Source organism: Stigmatopora nigra, chromosome 18 (genome assembly GCF_051989575.1).
Source record: "Stigmatopora nigra isolate UIUO_SnigA chromosome 18, RoL_Snig_1.1, whole genome shotgun sequence".
Taxonomy (NCBI): domain Eukaryota; kingdom Metazoa; phylum Chordata; class Actinopteri; order Syngnathiformes; family Syngnathidae; genus Stigmatopora; species Stigmatopora nigra.
In genome coordinates this window covers 6,398,533-6,410,086 of record NC_135525.1, presented here as the reverse complement: position 1 = coordinate 6,410,086, position 11,554 = coordinate 6,398,533, and the positions used below count along the sequence as shown (strand labels likewise).

The window sequence follows — 11,554 nt, the reverse complement described above, 5'->3', positions numbered from 1 at the left end:
TGGATTTTTTATTATCTTTTTGCCCATCCCTGGTTCACTCCGCTCTCTCTACTTTAGCGGGGAAGCCCTTCCAAGCCTTAGGTACTGTGGTAATGAGCTGCAGCTCTCCTGACTGTGGGTGGGTAGGTGGGTGGGTGTATGTGTGTGTAGTGCAGCACAAAAATGAGAGACCTCAGAGGCTTCTCTCATATATTAGAAATCTAAAAGTCATATCAGGAACAAGTTAAAATGATGGCAATCCAATATAATGAAAAGCAATTAATCAGAACTTTGAGCACAGGGACTTCAGGAACCTTTGTTTTAGAACTCTGGGGGTCGATTTAGAGATTGGTTTCTAACTTAACTAGAAATGTTTGAACTAAATTGCTTGAAATATCCAAAAAGTAGAGTATGCAAATGTGGGTTAGGGTATCTCCTTCCTAATTGTAGAACTGGTTTATTTGTTTATAAGTTCTTTGGTAATTTTCCCCCCTTCCTCTTCTCAAAACTTGCTCAAATGTTCCTTACTTCTTTACTGTGACCATTGACACACCACATCGCCATTATGGATTCAAGCATAGGTACTGACATATTTTCAATACTGATTTACCTTGTTATTGATTCGAGCCACAGCCATGGCTCTAAACGGTCTCATATCTCTCCCCAAGAGCTTGACCTTGGAGCACATATGTGATAACCACTCAGGGTTAATGACTTTTTTGTCTAATGGACTGATCCCCCACCCAGGGGATCTGTTTAGTGAACCAGAGAACGAAAGACTTCTTGTTTTTTATTATTAGTTTGTTCTCAGTGATGTGGTTGTGCAAGCTAACAGTTTCTCAGCTGGATAACCGCTGGAGTGACTCCTATGCCTTCCACTATTGATTTCATTAGCTCAGAGCCAAGTCCTCGAGGGATTCTTGTTCGATGTCCTTGTCGCCTTGCGTGTATTGCGTATGCAGAGCTGTGGGGTCAAAGGAACCTCCATACTGTCCAACCGAAGACCCTGTTGAGATTATAAATTGATTTATAGATTGCCCGCTTTGTAATTTACAGAGCTGTTTGCAGTCTAGCCAAGAGTTTCATTGGATGTCCTCTGATCAGTGTCTCTCTAAACTGTATTTTAAAAGCCCTGTGGTCATCACTCTGCTTCATATCAAACACGCCCTTTGAGATTTCCCCGGTGCATCAATGCATAGCGCACAGCACTTCACAGTCTACAGTGTGGGTATAGGATGGAATTATGGTGTCAGAGCTGTTCCATGGGTCGTAGATGGATCATTTTAGGAGGAAGGTTTTTTTTTCTTCCGCATATAAGAGGGTGTTGACATGTGAATTCCTGGCGTTGAATGTGAAACATGTTGTGGCCTACCGAACTCTTAGTTGTCTGTCAACCTTGACTATTATGCTGATTCTTAACGTTGCCTTTGTCAAATCCACACAATTTGCCTCAGCAGGAACTGACAGCACATTATTGAACTTAGCTCTGCACCCTCCATCCCCTGCGATGGCTTGGCAAAGGACGTTAGCACCCCCCTTTCTCTCTCAATAGCTAATCAATGAATATTTGGAACAAGCTACAACACAGCGCAGTGAAGTATAAAGAAAAAAAACAGTTACTCAGACTGGGATAATTGTGATATTGCATACAAAGTGAGATTGAAAAATTACTGACACCTGCACTCTATTTTCCATACCTTTTTGGTATTTATAACTACTGCATTCCTTGTAGATTGTTTTGTATTTCTTTACTGGAAGCATATTAAAAAAAATGCCATACAAGGCTTCAGGAGGAAAATGAGTCCTCATCTTTCATCCTGCTGTAGAGTCAATTTTGTCAACCCAAGAAAACTCCCTGGAGACCAACGTATACCATTCCCTACAGGCATAATTAAAACCATGGGATTTATTTATGGTTCAACGGTATGGGCCAAACACACACTATCCACATATTATATAAATATTTTTGGGTGAAAGCGAGATATATTCTTCTGGAGGATCCAAATATATTTCTCGCTTTAATCACCCTTTTGTCATTTCTGCCAACAATCCACCTCAATTTGCCCCCTCAAGCACAAGATGGTTATTGTCCCCCTCCGGATACAGTGATGGATGTCAGCACTCAGCTTTTCTTTATCGTCACTCGGTGGGCGAAATCAACTAGATAAACACTGCAGCTCGATGGTGGCCATTACATGATTGACTGGAATGTTGATAGATGAGTCAAGTAGGAGGAAGTGCAGTTTGTTTGGTCTCAGGGCTGGTCTGGTTAGCAGGTTTCATTCACTTTTTCAATAAATTCAACCTGGCCTCATGGATGGTTGCCTCTGTAATTCTTGTCTTTAACCAACCTGTGCAGTCAATTTCCCTGTGAATTTGGGTCGGAAATTGAATGCCGTTCATTAACCCTTACATGTTGATTTTGTTTATCTGGTTTGATCTGGAATTGATCAGTCGGTTGGTTGATTAGCCTGTCGGATTTGACTGTTTGCAGAATAATTGGTTAGTTTGTCATTTAATCGTTTTGTCGTTCCTGTGCATTGATTCAGTTGGTGGTTTATAAATCCTTTCAGTTTGTTATTTGAGCGAGTGTGTTGTTTAATCAGTTTTCCATTCAGTTGATGTAAATGTTTGGTTAGTTGTTCATATATTTAATTGGTGAGTCAGCTCAACTGTTTGTATTTTGGTTTTTAGCTGCTTATACTAGACATTTCTTAGTAGGTCAGGATTGTACATCTGTTGTTTGGTTGGTTTGTGAGTCTGTTGATCATAAATCAGATGATCTATTGATTGGTAGATGATTGCTAATTCCTGTGTTTGCATTCAGTGGATCATTTGGAGTCAGTTCATTGGTTGTTGGTTCATTTGTCAGTTAGTCTGTAGTCTGATTGATATTCGTCTTAGTGTTGAGGTCAGGAATATTTGCTGCTCTGTTGGGAAACACCAACAACAATCAAAGCCTTGTTTGATGATGACAAGCTGTGGAGTGTGAATTTTCCTAACCTAATTGCTTGAACTGACAGAAATTCCCCGTGCATTTTCTTTATTAATAAGTGTGGTGAAAACTTCAAAGCCTTCATTACAAGTCCCCTCGCTGATCAGTCTTGAAAAGAGCAACAGGGTGTCTACTCTTTGTCTCAGCTGGAAATCCATTCCTTTGATAAAGATCTTGTTTAGCACATGTTGGGCAAACTAAAGATTGCCATAAGGATGAAGCATATGCCACTTGGCACACTGAGGCTTAAATTAAAGTTTAGCATCGTGAAAATTCGATATTTATGGCAACTGTCATATGGGGTAGTAGTAATTGTAATCGTACACAAGGTAGGTGATTTGCAACTGTAATACGTGCTTGGATAAGGTTCACCTCACTGGCATGCACAAGCCAATCTTACTTTTCATTTTATGCTGGTTATACCCGGTCCGTGGCTGATCCTTCAGCGTGCAAACACACGTAATTGCAGCTGTAGGCGCTAGGATCTGCTGGCAAATCCTGATGGCAAATTAAATGGAGGTGAGGGACCTGGTGGGCGGGCCGACACACTGATTTTCCAAGAGAAAGCCTGCCAAGAAAAAGTATCACGATATCACCTCACCACAATTAAGATCTAAATGCCGAACAGGAACACATGCCGCACCAGATGTTAAGGCGTTGGGAGTAGAATAGAGATGTGAAATGTGACTACAAATATTCCTGATGAGGTTACTTACTACGTATTCTCATCGTCAATGTCTAAGGAGGATAGGATGGCTCATCTATCTGCTTTAGTAGAGCGGCAAACCTTCTTAAAGGCCTTTTTATTGACACAATTTATTGCTGCAGATCAGATAAATGGGCAAAAAATGGGAGACTATGGTGAGAGTTAAAGATGATGATCCCTTCCAATGCAAGGACATCTATTGCTTGACACCTCAAATCAGTTTACAGAATAAAATACATCAGCTGTGTAAACTCTAAAACAAAAATCAAATGTTTCTCTGTTGAGTTTCTTTGATTTTTGTGCGCAGCTCAAGTGAACCGTTCAAAAGTTTTCTTTTTGCCAAGGTGAATGAATGAGATGTTACCTGAGCCCCATGCGTAATTCAGTTTATCACAGGCAGCCCATCTTGATGTCACTGTCGGTTTTAATTACGTCTTATCTCTGCTAGATTTCACTTGATTGTCTCCATGACGCTCTTTCGTTCTTCAATGCAAATCCTGCAAATGATTATTCAGATGTGTTTTGCATTGCGAACCCCTATCATTTATAGTGTACACTTAATGATCAGAGGGATATTTTCTGCTATTCCTTGTCCTTTTTGAAGTTTAAACAAAAGCTACCTGTCAGCAATGGCGTAAGCTCAAACTGTTAATTGAAGGCGTATGAAAGGCCTCCAAAGACCGCCTATCTGTGGTGTGCAGTGCCGGCAAACCCGAGCCAGCTAAGGCGGCCCTTTGGGGACATCACAAGCTTTCGTAATCAACCGAGACAAGGGTAGGCCAGCGGGTTAATGAGATCGAACACAGTGCGTGAAGGAGGCGAGGGGTGTCCCGTTTCCAGACTCCCATCCAATCAAACCAGCAAGTCCGTAGGAATCCAGTTCCTCGATTTAACACGCTTCTTCTACATGTTTTTGTTGTGCAGGGGAGTTTTGTGGCAAGCATGACCGCTACTCTGAGGCAGATGGACGACTACCACTACGCACATCTGATCAACACCTTTGGGAAAATAAGGAGCGATGTAGTGGTGAGTTTTCATATTCTTTTTTGCAATTCTTTATCCTGATTTTATTGTAGTAATTTCAATTTCTTCACTGACCCTCACTGGCTTGAATAGTAGAATTTGTGCACCAACTGTGTGACCTTGATTCTATTCTTCTGTGAAGCTGTTGGCAAGACAAACAATCACTGTGAGGAGGCTGGAATCTTTGCACAGATTGATTGTTCCTCTTGCAGCCAGGGCCACATTTCAAAGCTGTCTCCAGGTCTCACACGGGAGATTTTTTTTTCCCCCTTTCCCAAACAAGCCACCTCAAATCCCACAAAGATGCAGCTCAGACTGAACCTTTGAAATTGGTTACCATTCTTTTGTCTTTGTTATTGGGCCTTTCCAATATTCAGTCTATGAAAACATATAAGCAGCATAAAATTCAATAGGCATATCTATTAAATATAGACTCTTCAAAAAGTCTCAAGAAGCAATGCCTGGAGAGGCGCATAAGGTCTGACATTTTGTTTGACAGTGGCAATTTCTGGAGAGAAAATGACTGTTTTTAGAGATCCTTCAAAAAGAAACTCAAAAAAAATGAATTCACATTGCTACCAAATTTAAAACACGTCCATCAACGGACTGACATTTTTATACTTTTTTACTCATTGGCTTTGGAAGAGCAAAAAATTGCATTTCTTCCATTTATTTGGGCAATAAATCAGATTTTTTTCAGAATCCAACTATATTCTACTTCTAAGTAAGAACAGAAAATGTTAAAACTTTTTTTTGTTGTTGTAGAAGACTCTACTCTTTAGTTTGGTAGTTTTTTTGTGTGTGTAGACATATATGTATGTGTATTGAATTGAATTGATGTGGGTTGTAAAATATCCTTATAAATGCTTTTAGTCCCAGCAAAGTTACTCTGCCGGACCACTACAAATTGTCATGCAACTTTCTTTTGCAGGACTTCCTCATGGAAACCTTCATCATGTTTAAAGACCTCATTGGGAAGAATGTCTACCCCTCGGACTGGGTCATAATGAACATGATGCAAAACAAGTAAGTGGCGAGCTGCTGTGGCTTTTAAAGTCCCCACGCTGACGTTGCTAAGGAACAGGAGTCAAAAGTGGGTTAGCATGGCTGCGCCTTGTTCTCCTCCCTCCTCCGATCCCTCCATGCAAATAATATCAATACCAGGCCTCGGTGGCAATGCCGCAATCAGATGAGCAGCCAGTAAACAATTGCATGAATTATAAATGCTAATCGCGGAACATTAAGTATTTGTGTCATTGGTTATTTTATTCTTTCCAATCCCGTTCGATGCCGCTGTGGTTGAAATAGATTAGAAATAGATGACAAGTGCTCCCATCACCACAATATTAGCTTCAACAATCTAGTGCATCAGGCTATATTTGGGAAACAATGCACGATTGTGCCTTTTTGGCAGCTTCGTTGGTGAGGACAATATTACTATTAATGGAAATATACTGCATGGCCATTGAAAATTGATCAAACTTTTTAGGCATTTTTCATGCTGTTTATATTAATGTTAATTTACTAATCAAAATCCTTTACTGATTCTCTTTATAGACCATCTTTTTATTTACAATAAGGAAAAAGCTAATATTTTTATTCATGTTTTATTGAATTTGAGTTTGATTTATTGAATAAATGGACAGTACATAATATTGAGCATAAACATATTAATGGTAATGAACATATTCATGTGTAAATATGTTAGATTATAGCCAAAAGCTCATTTCCATCTTTAGTCCCTTGTGCAGGTTTAAGATAAAATCAATAAGGGAGTTGAGGGAATAAATACTCTCTGATATGATTTACATTTAATTTTAGATACTAAAAAAAACAAGTGCTTGGTTGCACATGATTTACTTCCCCAGGTCACACAGGCTATCTGGCCTTGGATATGAAATGGAAAAAAGCTTTCCTGCCAATGTAGGCTATTATTTTACTCATGATAGGACACAAACTAACAATCCTGATGCTGGCATTACTACTAAATCTTGTTACACAAGTCTCATAAATATGCTTAAAAATCACACACACCATTTGGCCATTTGGAAACTATACATAATTGGAACCCATTGTGTATTGGTCTTCCCTTTTGCATCAAATTTGAATGCCTTACTCATGATGGAGCTGCTTCAGCACCCCCTCCTTTTTACAAATGTACTTCCTCACCTAGCATGCCCATAATTCAGTCCCTATAGAAAACTGCCCAAGTCACAATGCAGTATTTAGCAAAATTACCTCTCGTCTTTATTAGACGTCAGCATGTCCCCTAGGTAACCTTGTGTCTTTGAGCTTAATTAGCACATGTTGGCTTAAATATCCTCGCTGGGAGGGCAAGATGAGTGTGCAACATGTTTTTAAAAAACTTTGTCAAACAAAAATGGCGTGTCCATTTTGCACAGTCAGCTGAATGTGTTCCCTTGCCAGTGAGTTTTGATAGTTAGGTTGCTTACTGCTGCGGATGTGCTGAATCACAAAGCTGCACTATAAATCATCTTCATCCTCATCATCATCAATGTCTTAGTACTCCGCCACTCTCCCAGCTGCTTCATTAAAAGATTGGGCTCGAATTAGAATAATGAGCATGTTTCAACATCATGCATTTGCAATGTTGTTGTTACTTGCTAAGGAAAACATCCCAGTTAAATGCTATTTAATGAGGACATTTGGTAAGACAAAGAGAGAACTGACAGTGTTTGAATTATGTGATACCACAGAGCATTAACCCATTGGATGTCTGTGATAGTTAACATAACATTAATTAGTGAGTTAATCTCTTATTTCAGATCGGTACAGATTTTTGGTACAACACTCTATTAAGATTAGAGGGTGAAGTCTGGTTTGTCATGTTGATTATGAGGGATAAAACTAGCAATGTGTTGGAAATCAGACAAGTTTAAGCACATGAAAAAAGCCCAAAAGTGTATATTTATAATAGAAGCACTATACTGATTATACAGCGATAATGAGTACTGTATTCTATATCATAACAGAAGCATTTTGACCTTTTTTTTCCTGCCTAAAAACTAATTTTCCTCAATTCTATCACATGACACGACATTATATAAGCCATTTCCTCCAAAGAACCTTTTTTTTCCAACTGCTACTCAAACAATTGCTCAAATTTAACTAAATATCCAGAAATTGTCCTTTCGTCATTGCATGTGCATCATTTTGGCAAAGTTTGACAAAATCGTGACTTTTTTTAATCTTTCCATTTCGTATTCTCTTGGCTAAATGGATGGCACATTCATCATGTTTGTGTGAAACTGAGCTAATCGTCTTAGATCTGACACAAAAGCCTTGTGACCTTCCCCTTATCTTTTCGTAACTTTCTTCTCAGACAGCGTAGATGATGATCATTACCCAGGATGCTCTCTGAACTCAATTAGCAAGTATGATCACCCGATAAATGTTCATCAGCACTTGTCGCCGCAAGGAGTAAGAAGGTTGCTTATGCCCCAACCTAGATTGACGATTCAAAATGGTGTCCGGCCATCAACGATAATGAAGTGATTTCTCCAACAGCAGCTAATTGATTGAGCTTATTTATCATTCTAATGACACGTATCTGTCGTATTCAAAAGGCGCTTAATGTAGAGGGTTGGCACCAGAGCACTTGACGTTCATTCCGACACGGTGATTATCGGTCGCAGTGTTACCGTGGCGACTGTTGTGACTTGAGCTGCATCTCCAAGTCCTTGTAAAGTAAAAATGTCCTTGTAAACTGCATAAGAGCGAACACTCTAGCTTCTACAATATAGATTTATAACCCCTGGTCGTCATGTTTGCGTGAGTGAAATATTTTTTCATAAAATATAGCATTATCTGGACTACAAGTGCCACTCAATTTCATAGCTTGGCTGTGTATTTTTTTTTCTCTCCCTGACCACCAACATGCTGTTTTTATCAGAAAAACTTCCTATTTAGCCTTTTTACTATTGTTACTTTAACACAGTTTGGTTTATTGCTTTTTGATATTGAAATTGCACTCTCAAAATGCGTCTTATACTCCAGTGCGAGTTATATATTGACATTTCATCTTCATTATGTGTTCTTTGGCTGGTGCGACTTATAGTCAGGTGTGTCTTATAGTCTGAAAAATACGATATATTTTTTTCTTCGCTGTTCTATTGCGCTTAAAATGTCTTTTTGTTTTTCGTCCACAAAATTTTCTCTCCAGATAATTTGATCATGTTTGCTCGTGAATCATTGCCTAATTATTCAACAGTCACATTCCATTTAATGATTATTTAATGAAATTTAAAAAAAAAGTCAAATTTGTAACCTAATTTTTGGTATTAATTAAACCTTAATTCAAGACAATGTGAAAATGAAAGCATTTAATGCTAAAAATGAAATAGTCTTGGAATACATATATTTAAATACCTTTTATCAATTTATCAATTATAAACAATTCACCCATTAATCGAAATAAATCACTACTGGCTAAGAAACCAATTCAAAATTCCTTCCAACTGCCTTTCCAACAGACAACTTGCAGCAATTTCTTCTAAGTGCGGTCAAAGTACATTCTATATCTATCTACCTCATTACTTTTTTTTTTCTCACACTCTTTAATTAACGGTAGGATATGCTCACACACAAAAAAAACCTCGCCTGTGCCCCATCCCCGTTTTTCCTGCTCCTTTAAGGCCAATTACATGTCAGCGCTCTGGCAGAATCCCAGCTTCAAACAGACATTCAAGTGCTGAAGCATATTATTAACATCTGCGGTAACATTATACCTCCACCTGCGTTTGAATTTCAGTTTCGTTCATAATTCCCTCGCCTCTACTTATGCACCTGTTTGCTTTTGTCTATTCACCTTCCCTGAAAGCACCTTAAATATCCTGCCTTAATATTTCCCAGCTGGCGGGATACAGCCATTGGAAAGCCATTTTGGCATTAGCCTCAGCCTTAAGTATATCAGCTATATTGGCATGTGCACAGCAGCAGAAAATTGACTGAGACGTGCACAGGTAAAAGTCTTAAAAGCGGAGCTAGGGTGGAATTACACGGCCAGGGGGATGAGTGATATCTGTTCAATCCATTTGGACTCGCCTTTTAAATGGATTGGGCGTTTCTCATCGTCAATGGAGGCTTATGAGTGGAGGATAATCTCGAGGTGTCCCATGTGTGGTGTTAGTCTTGGCGTTTATTCTTGTTCAAGGTCAAGCTGAGTGAGCATAACAGAATGTTGAAATTTAAATGTCACCCACTTATTCATAGTTGGGCATTGAACTTTGGAATTAGAAACAAAAAGTTAACATACTGTGATTGGCTGGCCATTATTTCAAGGTGTCCCCTGCCTGATGCCCATCGTTGGTTGAGATAGGCTCCAGCACCCCTGCATTCCTTGTGAGGGGAAGCGGTGCAGCAAATGAATGAATGAATAAATACAAAATGCGGTTATTTTTTAGTGTTGAGCGTTTTGTTGATTATTTGAAATTAAACTAAATAATACTTAGGATAAGAACATATTGGATTGAAAATACATGAACATTTACTGTTTTGTGCTTTTTGGTTTATATAAAACAAACGTTCACAACAATTCAGTAGTACAAAAAAATACATGAGTGAACATTTAAATGAATAAGTAATAAGATTTGGACAATTTTTGGAAGCCCTCCTCCCTTTTTAGGACAATTTGGTGAATCCATTTTTCCATAACTTCATTTCCCTCATTACTCCTGACTACTTTATTAGCCTGTTGTGAAAATCCCAAGAACCGACCTGATTTCACCTCGCCCTTTTTAACGCATGCAAAAAAATCATTCCTTTATTGAGTGCGGATATTTTTCCTCCCACTGAAGAGCTTTTTATTTGTCAGGATAGGCTGCCAAGAGGAGTTGTTGAATAAATTCTCCTGCTGCCTTTTAAAAGCTATGTGCCTTTAAATTTATTAACTTTTAATTGTGTAACATCACATTGGATTAGATCATCAGACAGTCGTTGTGGCGGGGTGCTTTTTTTTTGCCTGGCGAGCGAGCCACTTCTGCTGTGCCGTCTGGACGACACGATGCTTGATTCATTTATGATGAAAGGGAGGACCCTGTCAACAAAACAGTACAATGATTATATCATAGTTCTGCAATTTTAACTCATTGGCTGCAATTGACAGAAATAGACATGCAAATTATTTGGACTAGCATTAGACGTCTTTTACTGTCAAAGGCAGAGACATCTAATGGTTTACTTTGGATTTTGGCAAAAATCTTTAAATATTTTAACACAAAGAAGCTGACATTTTCAACATGGGTGTGCAGACTTTTTCCACACTTGACTTGAACATCAGCGTTTAAGTTTGCTGGCATTTGAGAGATGTTCTTTTGTTTTGCAAAGCAAAAAGTAGTTTTAGTGGAAAGTGACCTTTAATGCCAGATAAAGCAGAAGAAAAAATGTGATTATATTAAATCTTTTTTTCTTTTTTTTTTGTAATATACTTTTTTTTTATTGTGAAGGTGCGCAAACTTATCAGATGTAAGTGGCAATGCTCTCTTATCTGTGCAGGGTCTTCCTACGGGCCATTAATCAGTATGCGGCGGTGCTCAACAAGAAATTTCTGGATCAGACCAACTTTGAGCTGCAGGTAAGATATGAACTACTCATACATTTTAACAGACTACATTTGTGCTGTTCAGATAGGAATTTAATGAAAGGTTGTTGGAATAGAGGGACCTTTATTATTGTTAATAACAGCCTGGTAGTTAATTTATTGTGTTGTTGTTGTTGTTTATTTTTCAGTTGTGGAACAACTACTTCCACCTGGCCGTGGCTTTTCTCACACAGGAGTCGTTACAGTTGGAGAACTTTTCCAGTGACAAGCGGGCCAAAATCTACCACAAGTG

General features: G+C 38.7%; 1 protein-coding gene across 1 annotated transcript in view; it reads left to right on the top strand.

The window, feature by feature from the left end:
* dock1 (dedicator of cytokinesis 1) overlaps positions 1–11,554 on the top strand; it is a 68,244-nt gene that overhangs the window by 43,922 nt on the left and 12,768 nt on the right. Inside the window, exons 28-31 of the mRNA XM_077738506.1 lie at positions 4,605–4,706; positions 5,635–5,729; positions 11,217–11,295; positions 11,451–11,551. Of these exons, the coding sequence (XP_077594632.1) occupies positions 4,605–4,706; positions 5,635–5,729; positions 11,217–11,295; positions 11,451–11,551 (377 nt within the window). The remainder of the gene's footprint in view (positions 1–4,604; positions 4,707–5,634; positions 5,730–11,216; positions 11,296–11,450; positions 11,552–11,554) is intronic.